At 35.7% G+C, this 20,653-nt stretch overlaps 1 protein-coding gene across 1 annotated transcript; it reads right to left on the reverse strand.

Annotated features, from left to right (window-relative positions):
• Positions 1-3,092: 3,092 nt before the first annotated feature.
• On the reverse strand, positions 3,093-20,202 carry LOC145781715 (uncharacterized). Its single transcript, XM_082593383.1, has 14 exons — positions 20,145-20,202; positions 19,827-20,042; positions 15,785-15,871; positions 14,980-15,075; positions 13,302-13,428; positions 12,553-12,617; positions 10,809-10,901; positions 10,396-10,479; positions 8,773-8,868; positions 7,682-7,768; positions 7,214-7,270; positions 6,563-6,616; positions 5,588-5,644; positions 3,093-4,950 (listed from the first exon to the last, which is right to left on the reverse strand). The coding sequence occupies exons 1-14, from the start codon at positions 20,200-20,202 to the stop codon at positions 4,832-4,834; spliced, it is 1,296 nt and encodes a 431-aa protein (XP_082449509.1). The 3' UTR covers positions 3,093-4,831.
• Between the last annotated feature and the right edge of the window lie 451 nt (positions 20,203-20,653).

Below are 20,653 nucleotides of genomic sequence, written 5' to 3' on the forward strand. Positions count from 1 at the left end.
TCTGCAGTTTTTCTATTCACTGGCAAGTTTGTGATGCCTAACCTTTGTTATTTACACGCTGTTGGCTGCACAGCTGAGTGATGATGAGCCTTTGCACAGGTTCAACACCTGTTGAAAGCATATGCTTGGGTTATGGGCAAAACAGGCAATCACATTCTTGGAGGTGGACACAAAAATTGGCAGTCTTGTCTTATGGTCCACAGTCCACTCAATCAATATCTTCAACTAGCTGCATTCAAAAGCAATCAGAGAAAGGTGATTTTTGTTTTGGATAACTTACGAGCATTATCACATTTAAAAGCATTAGCTGTTTTGTTTATTTTTTCTACCTGTTGTATTTTTTATTTTTTTTTTTCTATGATTACATTCAGTCATCTACAATGCCACGTCATACTGTATCATGGCAGAGTGGTGAGAGCATCTGCGCGTCGCTCGAAAGGACGTCGGTTCTACTCCGCTCCAGAGCACGCGGCTGTGTCTCAGCAAGTCAATTAAACGGCAAACAAAAATAATGGGAACAGTTGACTCGATGAGTATGTCGCTTCCTGCTGACTGTTGTGTTGCATCAGTGACTGATCGCATTGCACTATATATTGACGCCAATTAAACATGATCATTGTTATTATTATTATTATCGGTGTGGGTATACGTTTAATGGTTGTTATTTGCTCAAGTCAGGTTATTGATTGTATCAGCTACTTAGATTGTTTGTTTGGGCGCAATGCCATAAAATTTCAAATCATTCTTGTGTAGAGCACCTGATGGGATTCATTTCGTAAAGCTCAATTTTTATGTATGGTTGGTGTGCTATACTTTATTTGATTTTCTAGCTCTAGCAGACTTTCAAGTCTTCAACCAACCCAGATAGCAAAATCCGTTATTTTCACCTTGATTGACCGACTGAAGACGTTGAATCAATGTAGAAATGATGAATTTTGCTGTTTGGGAGCTCATCACAGCTAGCAAAATCAGTTTTAGCTGATTCAGCATCTGTTGAAGTGAATCTATTCAAAAAGACGTCTTCTGATAGCTGGGATGTTTAACTACTTTCGTTTTGCCATCTTCCAGTTATTGATTTAATTACATTTTTGCTAGTTGCGTGTCACTTCTTGTAACTAAGTCTTCTGAATTTTAAAAGTTAAACTGAATTGAATTAAAGTTTTGAATAGTTGATGAAACTGCCCTTGATAAACAGTTGCCACAGTTTATTATGTGGAATAATGGAAAATGTTTTCGAATTAGGGTTTAAAATTTAAAAAAAAAGCGTTGATGCAAGCAATATAGCTCACTTTACAAGTTACAATGTAGCCTATCATATCTCATTTTTAAATATTAACTAATTTTGGGAAAACTGATAAGCTAAGAAAGGTGCAAACTTAAAATATAAGCCATGCGGTGTTAAACCACTAACTTCCATTCCGAACATCCTTAATCCACCAAACTTTTTGCCGGTTTTTAATACGGAACTGCTTATGCTACTGGTAGTGACAAAAGTCAAGATTTATACCAAAGGCTCAAATAGGCTATCGGTAAAATAGATTCGCTGAAATGAATACATTTTCTGACGATTACAAAAAGAGATCCTGCATACTAGATCGTTGGATGAAAACATAAGATCAATAGCGTTGATAGAGGGGTCCAGGGAATACTTTAGACCCTGGCCTGGGATATTAGTTGCCTTTAACCTTTTCAAAGGGGCAAGAAACTTGAAGAAACCACTTTGTATTCTTTGAATAGCCAATAGTGCGTTGTAGAAGTGTCTTCATTTTAAGCCTAAAGACCTCTAGGTAGGCCTATAACTAACAAGGAACATCAAAAAACATACTGAGTGGTCTGTAAGTAATCAACCAGTGTATCCGCAGCAGAAAACTACCAAAAATGCAGCGTAATGCTTACATAAATGCACATTGCAGCTTCACAAAAGCTCGGATTATGATTGCTGCAGTCTAGTTTCGTATGAATTTCAAGGTACTCAAGCGACTACTTATGTTGTCCCTATCCCATCTTTGTTGAAGCAGGGGCTGACCCAGAAAGTAGGGGAGAGGGGGGCGATGTAAACAAATCACGATGATGTGAAAGTCTTTATTAATCCGGACTTAAAAATACACCGTGGATAAAGTTACTTGTTCTGTGTTTTAGGGGAGCGATCAACCTCCTGGATCGGCCACTGGTTGAAAGATTGGTGTTCTCGATCTGTATGCTTGAACGCTTAATTACGTAGTGGGCGTTTCGAAATATGACGTTATGTTTGCGTTATAGAATCATTTACCTTATGATATGAAACCAACTGATAGTTAATGATTGTTCAAAGAAAGCAATAAAAACATAATTTTATATTTCAGTCTATCACCAGACAATTGGTTGTAAAGTATTTTTATCTTTTAGTATCCTGTTTTGTTGCTGTTGTATTTTCCTGTGCTGACTTGGTACTGTGGGCGTTGCAAGGCAAACCATTGGATGGGATGCTGTATAGACTGATTGATTGATTGTGGGAATCTGTATATTCGGACATAAAAAATTCTTTGTAAGCTTTATGCTGGCACTTTCACATACTTGTAGAGGATTTGAATCACTGACGTAGCCCCATTCTCTGAGTTTTACAGAGAGAAGTGTTGTTTTCTGTTAAAGTGTTTAAATTGTTTTCTGTTTAAAGTGTCTTTAAAGTGTTAAAAAATTTTGCATTCTCCAGTAGCCGCTGAATGGAGGGCAGTAATTGAAATGCGTTGTTCAAGCGCACACCCCGAGAGTCGAACCAGCACCGCTTGATCTTGATGTTGCTTCATTCACAAAGTCAAGCGCTTAACCAACCGAGCTATTGTGGCGGACGATAGATCGACAAGCGATGAATGCGATAGACTATGTTCATTATTGTGATGATACAAGCTTTCATGGAGATTTTGATTTTCATGTTCTCTGTCTTATATGCAATTGTGCAGACTATCCGTCACCAAGAAAGTAGCCTATCCTTTGCGATCCTGTGTTGGAAGAAATAAGTTAGAAAGTACAAGATACTATGAACATCTTACAGTTCAAAGCCATGTGTAACAAGAGCAGTGTAGAAAAACGCATCGACACATATTGTACTTGATAAGTTCTGTATATGTTTTATTGGTGCAGTACAAAGTTTTATCACAACAAGAAATAACTGAAACAAAAATTTTTCGTCAAAATAACAAAAAATTCTAGAAAGCAATCATGACAACAAATTTAATGTGAAAACATAGCATTTTAGTGCTGATTACTCGTAAACTTGGATAATCATCATTCATTTGCTCTAAATTCACCACTCCTTCAGATTATTTCGCTTTTGAAATGACACAAAAACAAAACAAAAAATTTCAAGTTGAAACGAGATATTTCGAAATTTTATTATCTTGTATTTCTTGCTACAGTTCTTATCTCTTTACCGGTATGTAATAAACACTGGAAAATTTTTCTAATTTTTTTTATAATTTTATTGTAAAAATAAAGTTTATAGCCATCGTAATTTAACAACACAACCTGCTAAATAGCTTGATGTGAATTTAACTAACATCGGCTATGTAATTCAGCACATTGCTCAGTTAAGCACGGACACATTTTCATAAACAAAAGGTTAAGGGCAAGATATACAATATTGTACAATAATAATATGACTGATTGTAAATAAAAAGTTTAACCGTGTTTTTGGTCAAAATTAAACCGTTTGTCCATCACATTCCTACAAGATGAGAAAATTGGAAGTACATCCAACTATTTTCATCTAATTCAGTAATTTGTCTCTTTTTACTTTTTTTTGCCCGTTAAAGAATGAAGAAAATCATGTACGCAATTGCTGTTTGTTTGTTGAGCAATTTAGGCTCCTTTCCCGGACTAACGTTGAAGGCATCTTGAATCGCAATCAACTGCCGGGTTTGTGGAGGGTCCTCTTTGTTTTCCGAATGGCATTCGTTGAGAACGGTTGCAAACGACGTCAGAGAAGTGCGTGAGCACCATACCCTAAACCCACTCCTCTTCTAAGCGCCTAACAGGAATGGCGTTTAGTACCATGTTGACATTGCAAGTTTAATACCATTGGTATGACCCGATGGGGAATCGAACACACATTTACCAACGCAGAGGCGAGCATTTAAGCGCTAGGTAGGCACTTTAACATGCAGATATCCAATCCAACACGAACCAATCAGATGTTACGTCGTCTGTCCAATTATGACCATTTCAGCATTCAGCCAGAGACTTGATCATCACTTTGAACTTTGTTTGGTAATTACAGAAGAAAAAAGAGCTATAGCAGTGGTGAGAATCAAACCCACGTCAATGAAATGACTAGCCTACCACCGCCCTAACCCTCTGCGCCAAGCCAACCGATGGCACACCGATGACTTAATTTAGTTAAAATTTGCGTTTTTCCTTTGTTCTTTCTGAACGCAACCTCGATGACGTCATGAACAGCGTAGCTTCTGATTGGTTCGTGCTGGATTGGATATCTGCATGTTAAAGTGCCTACCTAAGCGCTAGGCCATTGAGCTGGTTTGTAGTTGCTGTGTAATAGGCAACAAGAAATGATGCGACAGTTTCAAATTAAATTTGTGATTTATGACAAGATGGACTAAACACTAGATTATAACAGATACTCGAAATATGTCAATTTCTGAACTATGAAAGTAATTATAAAACTTGCATTCATGTATAAAAGTAGGCGAACAGGCCTCGCTAAACAGAAGTCAGGGGACAATAATGCAATTCGCAAAGAATAAGCTACAGACCAATGTACAGTATATAAGCTGCTTTTTTTGCACCAAAATGTGCGATATTGTCATCATTTATTGAATTTGTCATGATTTTTTTTGCCTCAGTTATTAAATTTTAAAGTATTGTAAAGATCAGTAGATGAAGCATCTTCTCCGCTTTTCTGTTGATTGGCCGAGTTCGAAGTACCTTCCATTGACAAAGTGCTGTACAAAGGAACACCTAAAAGGCACGAGAAAAGATCTTCAAATTTTGTGTGAAAAATCAACTTTTGTTGTACTGTAATAAGCAAGCAATAAACGTTTGTTTACACTTTTCTAAAAATCTTAGTAAATCAAAGCAACCCTGTAGTTTATGTACCAGAGTTGTCACGTTTAAATGAATGTAGCACAACAAAAATTAAGACTAACTATATTGCTTAATAGTTGACAGTCTCACAATGTAACATTAAAAGAAAATTACATTGGCAGAATGATAAATTGCAGCAATTTTTGAGAATCAAAAAGCGAACTGACTTTCAAAGAAATGTTTAGGAATATAATTGTTTTAGCATTAATTCAGTCATATACGGTTGCTATTTTCCAACACGGTTTAAAACTAATTTATACCCAAATTGAACTATAAAAGCATATAACTGCTTGCAGGAAAATTCCATTCTTACTGCTGACTTGACCAATGTATCAACTCAACACCATTGAACATATAGGCTAGCAACTGTGCTTAAGCACGATCAAACCTCAGCAGATGAAACAGTTTTAACTACTATTTTCCGGTGTGGTCTGTTCCCTTTTTCAGAGCAAAACGTTTATGATAGATAGGCTACGGGTTTGTGATATTTAATTTCATAAAATATGGTTACCGTTCTCTGTTTGGCCAGGTTTATTCACAGCAGCATAAAGATGCTTGGAACTTGCTTCTGAAATACAAAACATAACAAACTAGAATAGCGATACTCCAGCCAGGAAATCACCCAAACAGCAAATCACTCAGACAGCTGCAAATCAGTCGTTTTTTACGTCTGCAGAAGCTAAGTCATTGTGAAAAAGGACATTTGCTGTCTGGATCAGTCTTTTTACACGCGATATCTGCAAACGATGACAATCCTACGACAAGTGACAACTACAACTTCAGGGCATAGTGTAACGTAGAAAAGCTTCTCAGAATCCAAGTTAAAAAGAATAATGACAAATGATAGCAATGACACCCAATACTAATACAACATCATAACTATGTCACAATTTGTTGTTTTTTGTCCAACTGTAGTTTCTCAATTAAATTACTTCATGTTTACAATGTAAAGATATTATTTTTCTGATTGTATTCTCACTATTTTTATTTTAAAAAAACGCAATTCCGCATTACTTTGAATTCTTTTAGAAACCACACGTGGACTTGGACCCAGGGCTACCAGATGCAGAAGAATAAACATTAATCATTCGGTAGCTATGCCAAAATGCTTCAAGTTTTAAATAATCCTAAAAACAATAAAAAGTTGCAGCATTGGAAAGAAATTTGCTTTGGGCTTTCCAGTTATTGTTTTGCCGTCTTTGTGCTTGCTCGTTTTTGTCGGCTTCATACTTTTGCCATCAGTTTGCTGAGTTCATTTTAAAGTTGTCACACAGAAGAGGAAGTTTTAATTATAGTTGAGATTCATTGGTGTTAAGACAAGTTTATCAATTGTAATGTTTCGAGCAAGTTTAAGTTGACAACAGCTACTTTTTAACTTCATTTAAGTTTCTGATGTTACAAAGCTGGGCTAGTAGGGAGTTGTTCAATGTTCATAATAGATTTCAAAAATTTGAGAAAAAAATTGATTTTTATTAAGCAGCGTTACCTTCTGTTTTTTGAGGTTTGTTGACAACAGAATAGACAAGTGTGGAATCGCTTTCTGCAAAAGAATTTGTAATAACTTGCAGCAAAATTTTAGTTTTATGCAATCCAAACCCGAAAAACATTTAGAATTTTAGGAGCCAAACCTCTTGAAGCCTTTCAAGAAAAACAGTTCAAACACAGCAATAGCTAATAAAACAAAAAAATTACTCAATTTAGAGATCATTATAAAGATTTTTTTAAGTTTTTAAATCAAAAAGTTAGACTAGTCAAATATCTGGCCCAGTAATCAATTCGAATCTCATCTTTTAACATTTTCACAGGTAAATTTTTTTATTTCAAATTGTCTACCTGTGTAAACACCTAGAAACCTTGTAAAGAAAGAGCAATTATTTAGTCTGCGGGACGTTCGGGACTTGACGTCTGCGCGACGTTCGAAAGTACGTGGGTTCGACACCGTTCCAGAGCACGCGGCTGTGTCTCGGCAAAGACACTTAATGGCAAGCCAAACTAAGGGAGCAGCTGACTCGAAGACTATCTGTCACTTCGCTGCTTCCTGTCGTCTGTTGTATCGCATCTGTGATCGCAGTGTACGGTATGTTATCGCAATGGGCGCAAATAAAAGCATGATTATTATTATTATTAGATAGCTTACCGTTTTCTGTTTGTTTGGGTTTGTTTACAGTTGTGTAGAGAGGTTTGGGAATGATGTCTGTAAAACAAAGTACAAAATGAATATATGCCATTTTTTGTAAAATCGGGAACCTATGCAACTTTATGTTCGTAACATAAATATGTTTTGGCACCTTGAGTGAACTTTTAACTATCAAAACTGCATTTTGTGGTGACAAAATAGTGCAAGTTTTGCTTGCTACTCACAAGGTTCACCATTTCAAGATTTCTTGAATTTTGTCATCACTTTTTTCAAGACTTTCTCAAATATGTAAGTACATTTTTTTTAAATTACAGTTAAAATGTGTAATTTTGAAAGGTAAACAACATGTGCAAACGGACATTTTTACACATGGATGTGTTATTTCTTTTAAAAGTTTGATATTATCAACTAGAAAATCAATGTGCCATTCTGCTGGTCTTTGGGGACAGTTTCCTCTCTACGTGTTACCTTCAGGCTGCCCTTTCGGTTGATCAGACTCAGTATCCATGCCAACAGCGTCTTCAAAAATTTCATCATCCTCAAACGTTGGCATTGCTGAAATAAGGTCAAATGATTGCATAAGATTAATGTCACTGATTTTTGCTGAAATAGTGATTAATGCTCAGCAATGTTTGAGTACCTGATACCATTGAGCATCTTCTCAGTCTTTAAACACACCCTAAGAAACGAAAAGGAAAGTGAAAGATTTACTTAGATGTTTTTTGCATATTATTGACCAGTTTCTCAGTATAGCCGAATTGATTACCTAATAAACACAGTAAGCAATGAATCTTTCAAAAGCTTCAGTGGCCTTTGAAAAAAATAAAGTTTATTGAGTGGCCTACACTTTTAAAAAAAAATGATAAAAAATTTTACACCTAAGTAAAGTTTTTGAAAGGCAAAACTTAAATTCCAATCAACCAATGTAACGTTTTTGGTACAATTCTGATTTTTGCATAGTAGCAAAAATATAATGTTATTTCTAAAATAAAAACTTTCAACCAATAACTTCATAACACAAAAATAATCAGGAAAGGTGTAGCCTGTGAAAATAAATGGAATTGGCATTCCTGCCAAAATTTAACTCACTTTTTTCGCTTGAATGCAAAATATGTTAGTCTAATCAGTTAATATGATGTAAGTGGTCACATATCACAAAAGGGCTTTGAGATAACGATTTGTCATTAATTGCTACAATCAGTCCAAACCTATTTGTGTTTTTCTAACGTCAGATCACGTCAAACAAAAACAAAAAGATCAAAAGTTTTTAACAAATTCTTTGTAGATGCTCCCATGGAAAAGGAACTAATTGTAATACAGTTGTCCCTGCTTAACAAGCCCGCCTCGGGACAGGACCAAATTGGGCTTGTTAATAAGCTGGTTGGCCTGGACGATTCTCTGCCACTCTTATATATTAAGTAATTCCGGATCGGACCAAATTGGGCTTTAATAAGCGGGTGGGCATATTAACCGGGGGCTTAATGAGTGGGGACTACTGTACAACATTTTTAAAAGCCTTGTCCATTCAGAATCTTTGCAAATATTATACACGAACTTACTTTGTTTATCTTTTATAATTTTCAAAGGGCCATCGACCTTCTCATACGTGTGAGGTTTCTCGACTTCTGCATACGGATTCTTGCTTTCATCAACTGCTGTAATTGAAAAGTTAAATACATGGCTGCATCTTTAGTGACACGATGTTTTTTCTGTTTATTTTATTTTTAGAGTGGGCTATAGTAGGCTATTAGTGTTGCCTGTAGTGCAGCAGTTGTACAGGGGGAAATCTTTTCTCAGGGAGAAGTTAGGCTACATGAGTCTAGGGAAGACATTTTCACTTTAGACTTTATAATTAAGTTATTCGTCATAAGTATTAAGTATAGCATTTCTTACAAGTTCACATTGGATCAAATTCGATCAATTACATTACTTTGCATTTGCACATCGCGTACTGTCACACTTATCACCTTGGTTTTATGAATGAAACTCATTCGATGGTTAAAAAAATAATGAATTCCTTATATCAAATATAGTTACTACCTCTACAGCATGTTTCACCCTAAAAGGGTTCTTATTCAAATAGAATAAATATAAATAAAGGTAATAAATAGATTCTATTTAAATAAGGACCTTCTGATGATCCTCTTTTTAGGGCGAAACGGACTGTAGAGGTTTTAGAAAGTAGTAACTATATTTGATGTAATTTGCTTTGCTTGGATTTTTGCTTGGCATTGAGCACTTTTTGTAGTATTAATAGTATTTATTGTTTAAATTTTTTATGTTGTATATTGGCTTATGTGTGGTGACAAAAAAATAAACCGGAAAGAAATTTTCTCATCCATCTTCAAGCAGTTCACTTTCGTACACCATAGCCCTTAGGAGGACCGTAGGCATTATTCTTTAGAGCAAAATGCTGTTCTTAATCATGAGAGAAATGAAGGGTGAAAGTCAAAGGGACGCCACTCCGCAATCGACGGCATGCCTTTATGTGTTTGCCTTTATGTGCCAAAGTACAGCAACAAGCTCTTATGCGGTGTCAAACCGACGCTCTTCCCAACCAGGGCTCTCACCACTCCACTACGCATTAAAATTAAAAAAGAAATCCATTGAATTTGTATCTATTGCTTGCATCATACGTTTGAAAACTATCCTCCAATGTTCACATAAGCTTTTTCTCAAGTCACGCAAACTTTTGTGACACATTTTCCTTTCTATTGCTTATCATTGCGCAATGACACATAGTTCTGAAAACCTGTGTCATGGCTTGTGTGTGACTAGTGATGTATCCAAAGATTCAACAACGCAACTGAAGTGGACGGTTAAGATGGTAATTCACCCTACAAAATGCAATTGCGACCATTTTAAAAACAACGCTTCGCTATATCAACCATTCTGCTTAATCTATTCTATAGGTAGGCTATAAGCATTAGGAAAGAAATGAAAAGATCCAAAATCTGTTAATCAAAAAAGGCTTGGGCCATTGGTATGGTGTGCTTTATAAATAAACCGATTTATTGCATTGTTGCTTCGAAATACATATTCAATAGGTTTTTGCAACCCCAAAATTGCATTTCATCTCAAACTACACAACCGAAATTAGGCTATTGAATTTAACTACAATAGCACAAACATCAGCATTTTAGAATCGTTGAGGAGAGTTTTCTTCAATGTAGCGTTTTTACTTTTAGGCAACTTTAAAGCTCCGTTGATCTTTTCGTATGTGTGAGGCTTGTCAACTTCTGAATATGAATGGGCACTTTCATTTTCTGCAATTGAAAATTTAAAAACAAGTTTTTGATATTGGTAGGATGGTAAAACATGATCTTTTCTGATCTTTCAATGGTTACATATGTGTTACTGAAAATCTGTTATTTGCATTGTGCTACACTCATGGCGACCTTTATAGATCGCTATGGCTACCGTGTAGGTGTTAAATGAAATAACAAAATACCAATGTTGCCATCAAATCATTAGTATTTAAGTCGACATTCAATCATTCTGCTGCTTTTCCATATTGAATTTTAATGAATTTATACCAAATATTACTAAAACCGTAGTAATTTAGAATCTGTTTAAAGGTTCTGTTTGATCTTACTGGTTTCATCTTCAGCAATCTTTAAAGCTCCATTAATTTTCTCGTAAGTATGAGGTTTATCAACGTCAGTATATGAATGAATACTTCCATTTTCTGCAAATATAATGTCAAACGCAATGGGTGTTTATGACATCTGTAGAATTGACAAAATAATGGAGAGAAGGTACTTACACTACATGAACATTTTTTTCATCAATAAAATTTACTTAAATGTAGCTTTTCTTTTGTTTAGTTACTTAAAGTTCATTTATCATCAAAATATAACCTAGTAAGTTATAGTCTAGGTAAGTTGACCAGAAAATTATGTACTACACGTAGGCTAGCCTATCCCATTTCCATGACGAAGAAAACACTTTTTATTTCATGTTTTTGATTTCTTTGTATTTTCAAACGTTTTTGTTTTCACATTAGCTCTATATTTTAAACAAACAGTCTTATTGCACCAAGAGTGGTTAAGTTAATCGTCTGATTTTTATCACCGGATTACGTTTGATGGGTATGAAAAAAATGACTGACCTGTCATAACTCTACGAAAATAATGGGTGAAAGACACCGACGTTCAATTAATAAAAAATGTGTCTTAAAAAACGAATAAGTGGCAAAACTACTGAGAAATTCGCCAACGTTTCGTAAAATTTTTGTGTCCTTTCTTGTAATTTTTTGCACATTCCAGATCAGTCATTTAAAACTCACATTATAGCCTACACGTATAACTTTATTTCGGATTGTACCCAGCTTGGCAAAACATTTATTAACACCTATCTCAAATCAGAGCCATGACATAACCCAACAGTGGCCTAACACAGGGGTGGGCAAACTTTTTATCTCGAGGGCCGTATTCATAATGTGAATTTGTTTGAGGGCCGCACTTTAGCATAATTAAGATTATAAGCCAAAACATGAAATCTAAAATAGTCAAAACACAAGCTTTTGTTTAGTTTTAAAGTGACCAAAGAAGTGGAGATTTTATATACAATACATGTGTTGCATAAAAGTATAGGTTACAAAATATTTGTCTCAATTATTTATTTGAATACAACCCACATCAAGATAATACGGTGCCAGACGCACTTTGAGCGAATTAAACAGAACACATTTGTGAGCGAATTAACATAATCAGAAAAACTGTCGCAATCGCCGCTCCTCCCTCTACCAAGAGTCTTGGCTTTGGTCCAAGAAGACTAAAACGAAAAAGAAAGTCTTGTGATGCGACAAACCGAAGTCAGAAATTTCCATTGCGATGTAATCAGCTGTTTAGCAATCGGCTGCTTTAACACCCATAATAGCCTTGCAAGATGGCTGAGTACACAAATGACACGATGCATATTGCTAAAACTGCACTTCACTAAAGAACACAATGCGACAAAAAAACTATAATTTATCTTTATCAAGATGAAATATACCAAGAAAGAGTTTAATTTAGTTATTGTAAGTAATTAAAATTTTCAAGCAATTTTATTATTATTATTTTTATGTATGATTGCTTTAGGCTTTCGCGGGCCGCACAGAAAGTGGTTTCGGGCCGCATGCAGCCCGTGGGCCGTAGTTTTCTCACCTCTGGCCTAACACATGGCCTAACATAAAAATAGAATTCTATTTGAATAAGCTTAACTGAAGATGATCTAGCTGCTAGCTGATCAAAATCGATTTTTAGCTGTTTATGATTGAACTGACTTGTGTGCAAATAAATTTGTTTGAATTACCATAGTTATTATGTTTTTATTATTTATTACAGTATTATTACCAGGATTTTGATGATCTTTGTTGCTTTCTTGATAGTTGAGAGACATGTCATTCAATTCATTTTGACTACAGTATTAAAAAATATAAGTTAATGCTAGCTTACTCTAGGAAGGTTATAAACTTTCAACCAACAGTTACAATGAAATGAAATGTTTATTTCAATACATATTCTAAGGAGGGTAATAGAAATAGAACGCAATCTATACTTTATTTCCTACCTAAAATACTTAATATTTATGGCAAAAAACAAAGCGCTACATAGGAAATTAGCCACTCGGATTTGGTTTCTTTATCCGAAAATTTGACTTTCAGATAAATTTTCGCCTGCAAATGAAGTATCTGATCAAAGCTTATCGTACAAGTTCAGCTTCCAGCTCTAATTCCCATGCAGCAATCAGTAGTTGTTTATATTAATGTGATATCTACAGACGTTGAACTTATCGAATCGATTGATTTACAGTTTTAGTTGGAAGCCTTATGTGTGAAACGGAAATCAACTTTTGCGATCTGTCATATGACATTATTCTACCAGTGGAGTAGCGTGACCATTTCCTGGGTGTTTACTTTCTTTTAAAACTTGTATTTCAAAAAGCTCTGGGTGCGGTTCAACCGAGTCAGCTCCACTGGTTGTTTTTTTTTTGTTTTTTTTTTAAATACGAGGAGCCGATATACTTAAAACTTACTGAAAAGTGAACATCAACAAAAATGGTCACGCTACGAATTCTACACATTGTACAGAAAACAAGTCACCTTTTTCTTTTGCTTCGTTTTTTTCTCACAACCAGAAACACAATGATAAGTATCACGATAACCACCACGACACTCACAACGACCGCTATGATTGTGGTCGAGTCACCTGAGTCACCTGCTGTATTACCTGGAACATACAATGGTAAGAAATAAAAATTTATCAAAATGATTAAAAAATAAATTTTGTATTATTAAGTTGTTTTTCGACAATTCGTCGCTTCGATGAATTGTCGTTTGATTAATTGATTTTTTTCGATCAATTATATTGATTATTCAATGAAATATTGCTTCGACAAGTTGTCGTTTTAGTGAATTGTTTTTCGATGAATCGTTGCTTTAACAACTTATCGTTTCAATAAAATACCTATTCGATGAATTGTAGCAAAAAATTGACTGCTTTAAAAAAATTTATATCTTTTTTATTATCTCTTATGACCTGTTGATCTAACCAGTCATTGGTTTTTTGTATTAAACCAAGAATGGTTAAAATGAGAAATTGGAAATTACACCGTCCAGTAACCAGACATCATTGGAATATTCACGTGCTTTCTCGGTGGCTGTTAAAGAGACAAAGCATGACGGTTGTATCAGATCCCAATCATTTTTCCCTGACAGCGAACCTAACATTTTTCTCGCATCTTTATTTAAAGCAAGATTACCAAAATGATTTTGAAAGAAAAGATAATCAAGCAAGCTACTTTAAAGTAGCTTCAGCGCAACCTGGCAACTTAGCAGAGCAGGCCTTGTTGCTACTGTCCAGTCAGTTGCGGCAAATTGTTTACCCTTACAATGAAAAAATATATACCTTCAAGGGGTAAATGTATCTCGGGATAAAATTGTTGGACCAGCTTGCACAGTTTTTTCTGCGATGTCATATCCTATTTTTGATTTACTGTTACATTTGTAGGCGAATCGTTTAACTTGTTGACTTCTTCTGTTCTCAATAAACAAACGTAGCGCAGCAACACCACAACATTTAACATTATAACAAACACAAATGAAATAAAATGGCAAACGTTTTCAATTATGCATAATATAGTTTTTTCAAACCTATAAAAAAAATTATACGTATCAGACAATTGACAATTTTTCTTTCAAAGGTTTGAAAAAGACTATATGCATAGTCAAAAACGTTTGCTATTTTAATTTACTTTTGTTTGTTGCTGTGGTGTTGCTCAGCTATGTTTGTTTAAGGGTAAAAAGCAGCTTCTCTACTCAAATTATCCTGTTCTTAATGCGATGAGTTATATTCTATGCTAATCACTAGTTAATGATGGTTTTAAGTTGGACAATTTGAAGTTAATAGTGATACTTTTTAGTGGAATGTGGCAACATTGGTAACTTATAGATTTCAGGTTTAATGCAGAACATTTTTGAATTACTTTTTATTGCGATGACAATTATTGTCAACCTTATGGCAACCATACTTTGTCGTAGTCATCGACAAAGAGCGTAAAAAAGCCAAATTATAATGGTTTTGTTGATAAACTATTCTATGCAGCAATTAGGTTGAGAAAATAGCATCCACAACTTGAGCTCATCAGCTGCTTACTCAGAAAGTTGAACCTTAATCGCTTGATCTTGCCATTGCTATGCTCACAGGGACCGGTGTTTATCCATAGAGCAGGTTGTAATGATCAATTACTTGTGATCTTGCAGGGAAGCATGACAACCTCACCCGTTGTGAGCGCTCCAGTTGACGTGGTTGAATCTGAGCTAGCAGAAATGGTTGAAATAGTGGAAGAGGTTGTGGTAGGAATAGTGTTTGGAGAAGCTGTTGAAGATAAAAGCGATGCGAATAGAGCGGTGAAGCGGTGACTTATCGGTTTAATTTAACATAACGTAAAATCACTGCCTTAAACTTTGCATTTACCTTGATTTTAAATAGAAAGGAAAGTTCAATTTCAATTGACAAGAGAAGTTTCAGTTTACCTGAGAAGTTTAATTTCAATTGATTTAACCCATTGCAAACTCAATGTAGCTTCATCATGAAATAGATTTAACAGCGCATTAGTCTCAAGGAGGAAAGTTTTAAGCATTGTAATTCCATCTTATTTTATTCAAGTGAGAGACAACGTTTCAGTTACAAATAACTGATCCAAAAGTTGAAGCGCAAACAGAAAGTGCTCTCACCGAAAATCTAGGGCTTACGCAATTTAGGCGACTACAGTCTACAGATGTACGTTAAATAACTAAAATCCACAAACCTATGGTCAGACACTGCAGTTGACATTGAGTTGAAAATTTTAAAGTCTCCAGTTGTAGCTACAATTATGTCATCAGTAAAGTGTTACACGACCATGCACTGAATCGCGATGGATAAAAAAGAGGTTTATTATGAAGTACATTGCTCATTGCTGTGTAATAGAATAACGCAGAACGCAGGTTTCCAAATGGTGGTCGATTGAGATTATTGGTGTTGGCGAAAACTTAGAAGATGGCGGTTTTTTCCAACAAATCCGATGTGTGACAAAATAACTCACCTGCTGTGAGCGTTTGGCCTGGTGTGGGTAAATCTGAGCCAGCAGTGGTAACGGTAGCCATAGGAGCTAAAGTGTTGGTTGGCGAAACTGTTATTGGTGAAAAGGTGATGAAATTAAATGAATGGCAACCTACTGTAAACACTTTCGCGATATTTGAAAAATAAAAATAAATAAAAGATGTTAAGATTTCTTAACGCCGAAGTAGAACAAGTTTAATTTATCAAGGATGAACTTGCCACTAGACTAACAGAAAACAGCTCACATTAAAGATATGAAAGTTGCTTTGATGGCTCTGCCTTCGTAATATGGCACAATATTTTGTTACTGCATAGTAATTTTAATTTTTATTTGTTAAATTAGATAACCTGATGTCAGTTTAAAAAGATATCAAAAAACAATGTATTCAAAACAAACAATTCAAAACCTGTGTCCATTTTGAAATGATTGGTAATTATTAACTCGGTAAATAATAAATATCCCTCTGGTAAACATCTCTTCAGTAATAACTTCCTCTCATTCTTTCTGTTTACATATCTTCGAACTATCCACTGTCGTCGAAAATCACTTAGTGAAACGATTAAAAAAGTGGTTACGTAGAAGTTAGAACTAAAGGAAACTTCATAGACACTCAGATTTTAAACAGATTTTTGAAATAGGTAACGTATCTCATGAATATTATTCACAGCAATAAAGCTGTAAGGAAACTCTGTTTTGGTAAATAGCTACACGGTAAACAATTGCACATGACCACAGAATTAACAAGCATGAAATTTTAATTTTCTGTTAACGAACCCACAATTTCTTCACAGCTCATGCTTCTTTTTTTTCCTTGTTTATTTTATGGTAATGTGTAATGGTTTACTTAACTACAAGAATTTAATGCACATGTTTAGAAGGGATATTTACCTGCATTCTTTTATTACCTTTATTAGTGTAGGGTAAACATGTTTGTAAAACAATGTTTAGTGCATAGGCCAGTGGTTTTCAACCAGGGTTCCGCGGAACCCTAAGGTTTCGCCAGTAAGTCTAGGGGTTCCACAAGTTTAAATTCAAATCCTAGAGTTTATTTTATTATTATATACATATTGTTTAAATATAATCAAATATTGATTAGGTTTGCCACTATTAATAAATTTGCTACACTTTAACACGTTCGCTGCGATCCCGAATTTTCGTTGTTTTCTTGTGGTGCGATACCTTTAACTTTCTGCTTTCCTGCCACATTTTGTCGTCATGTTTCCATCACTTCAAGGAGTTCTTTCAGACAGTTCGTTTGTACACCGGTGGGTCAAATCGCCGTGAACGTGTTAGAGATCATTTTGTTTTGCCAGTATTAGGTTTGTTTTTATATATATTTATAATTTATAAAATTCTGCTTACAGCCTTACAAGTATGGATATGAGTAGCCTACATGAGTATTTTAGTTTAATTTTATTTATCAAACGATGTTTTTTGCATAAGGCAATTACATTATTGAACAGGGGTTCCTCGAGCTTTTGGAATGTTTTATTGGGTTCCGTTCCACCAAAAAGATTGAAAACCACTGACATATAGGCAATAGTCATGTACGGCATCTGTTGTTATGTTAGCATAATGTAACATATGGTGAGGTGTCCTTCTGAGTTATGCCAAATGCAGAGACTTTCGTCACAGAAAGTAAACTTTGCTAATTGGACGTTGGGTACATCAAGTGGTCGGAACAACAACAAAAAATATTAAGATTTTGAAAATATTTTGTAGATGTCTATAGGTTGTAGGCTAATGTAAAACAGATTGGTTTGAAATTATTCTCTGAGAATAAATGAACTTTTACAACGCTCAGTCTTAGTAGCTTTGCATACACTGTGGCTGCACAAAACTTCAACCACTTAAGCAGGCTAAGTCGTCGTAATCGTCGATGTTGAAACTTTAAACGTAAATTTTTGGGTTGTAGCTGAACTTATATTATTGGCAAACTGTTACTTTACTGAATAAAGAGCTTTCTCAGTGCAGAGTTGTGTGATTGCAGCTTGCATCATAAGTTAAACCAGCGTTGTTTGACCTTGCGCATTTTGCTTACAAGGCTAAGTGGTAATCAACAAAGGTTAATATTTTGAATAACAAGAAACAATTGTTTTTAAATAAACTAGACATATTTCTAGTTTCTATTTCTTTAAATTAACATAAATGCAGTGTATAAGAAACTTGCTTGTTGTGGTCGTTTGAGTTGTTGTCATTGTTGGAGTTGTGGTGGTGGAAGTAGTTGATGTTGTTTCTGTGGTTGTAGTTGAAGGCGGGAGAGTAGTTGTTGCTGTTGTTGTTAAATCTGGTCCCAATGTAGCTGTTTTTAAACACAATGATAATTAATTGTTTTAGTTTCTTCACAAAGCTGGAACAACCATTGTTCGTAGGCTCATACTTGTCGAGACATCGAATGCCTAAGCCTAACTACACAATACGACACTAAGCTTTAATTTCATACAATATAACTCAGACTACAGATTTTTAGTCAAGTCTCGTCAGATAGTAGCTTAGCTCACAGAATACACTTTTCTGACTTACAGGACATGTGGACCTTACCGACCCAAAAGCTAAGATAATACGCTAGTTACAACAACAGCAAAGTGTTATCTGAATTGCTGCCTCATAAGTATAAAGAACTAGAAAAAGAAATAGTTGTCCCACATTAATTTTTAGATAAACGTTCACTCTACATCTTTTATGAAAACATTTATAAACGTTTATTCCACATCTTTTATGAAAACAGAGGGGACGAAAGCAAGTACCTCCACGTGGTCGTCCCCGCAAGTACCGACTCTGGAAACTAAACTTGCTACAACTGTCGCTATAAAGTTATCATGGTGGGGTGCTAGCCCCTCAGTGCTGAGAACAAGTGGTTTAGCCTTAGTCTACGCCCCTGCTGAATACTGTGCTGCTACTTGGTGCAGAAGCGCCCATACTGACCTTGTCGATGTGCCAATCAACAACTGCCTGCGAACTGTCACAGGTTGACTCCGTCCAAATCCAACTGACTGCTTGCCTGTCCTCGCAAACATTGAGCCAGCTGCACTACGGCGCCAACGTGCTGTTCTTTCCTTGAGCCGTAAAGCCCTAAACCCCGGCCATCTGCTACACGCAACCACGCTGAGATATCCACCAAAGCAGCGGTTAAAATCAAGAAAGCCATTTGTACGCGCTGCACAAGACCTTCTGGCAGCCTCTGGTGGAAGCCCTAGCAAACAGTGGTGCCACGCGGCATGGTGTGAACAATGGTCAAGCAGCACATCCCCACTTCGCCAAGTATTTAGATCCCCGCCCGAGAACCAGCTGGGCCATGGCCTCTCTAAACTTGCCTCATCAAGGCGTGACCGTTTGCTCACTGGTGTTGGACGCTATGGTGCAGACATGTTGCGCTGGGGCTTGGCAGAGAGTGCTGCTTGTGAGTGTGGTGAAATACAGACGGCAGCCCACATTATCAAGGATTGCCGGCTATACAGACCACCTCATGGTATGGAAGGCCTAGTTTCCATCGATGACGACACCAGGCAGTGGCTAACTAACGGATGCCCTGACATATAGCGACAACACGAGAGAGAGAGAGATGAAAACAGAAATTAGGCAGAATGATTTTCGATTAATATCATTTTTAAGTGATAAATATCAATACACCCTGGAGAACAATTATTTTTCAACGTAGCAAAAATGTAAAGACTCAAATTAAAAATTTAAGTTTTCATCCACTACTAATAAAAATGCCATCTTGGCGACTGTTAATCACCTAAGCAAAAAATTGAAACGACAAATAAAAATTTGTGCTTGTTTGAGAGTTTTCAACTGGAAAAGGTAATGGTTGCCAAGCTTGCGAACGCTACAGAACATCAACAATATCAAACACACGAAGGGCGGTTAGTAGACATCAAGTTCACCGCATAGTGGATTATTGTGCTCGCCAACTGCTACTCGGATTGTTCTAAATATAAGAAACTCTTATCTTGATGCCTGGTTTCGATATGTAAATAATTTTGTCATAACGGAAAATTAAATACGCTTTCGAACATTCTACCTTCTCTTTGGCAAATGTGGTTGATGTTGATACTGCATGATTCTGAATACCATTTCCCTCCTTCATTCATCACTCCACAGTTGTTGTTGCCATCATTGTTATTGGGTTCACCATCTGCCCAGTTTGTAAAGTCATCACATGACGTCGTTCCGTCAATCCAATTGAAGTCACAAGGATTGGTGTTGTAGGCAACGCGCTCCAAGCCGATGTAGTAATCTATTGAGTATGAAAAAAGTTGAGAACATGATTTTTGATTATTTCATCACGCCATTGTACACTGCAAGGTAAAGTGTTTCATATCCCTTTTTATTATTGTACAACTCTTGTTTCTTCTGCTTAAAGACCGGTTTATCATTCGTCCAGTTTGTAAAGCCATTATCATATTCGTTAATCTATTATTTTATTAATCTATTGCAAATGATTACATATACCCTATTGAAGTTGGTAGATGAGTTTTTGTATTTTGAAAATCATTTTTTCATCGACCCAATTTTAATTACAGTCTCTAAAGAACTCGTTAGAATTAAATTAATTTTTCTACAACATGAGACACAAACAAATGTACAATGAAAGTGGCCTAAGTAAATTATAGTGTATTTTAAGTCTCAACTGTTTGTTAGTGGAAATCTTTATTTTCGAACTGAAAAAGCCTCGTTAAAAGGTTTATACTGGCAGGTTCACATATTTGCAAAATTTCTTAACCACTGACGCAGACCCCGTCCGTCACCAAGATTGCAAAATGAAGTTTTTGCTTTTTTAATTTTATCGATGGGCGCAAGTTATTACATCCCATAGATGCCCCTGAATGAAGAGCTGTCCTTAAAATG

Source organism: Aplidium turbinatum, chromosome 13, assembly GCF_918807975.1.
Source record: "Aplidium turbinatum chromosome 13, kaAplTurb1.1, whole genome shotgun sequence".
NCBI classification, from domain to species: Eukaryota; Metazoa; Chordata; class Ascidiacea; order Aplousobranchia; family Polyclinidae; genus Aplidium; species Aplidium turbinatum.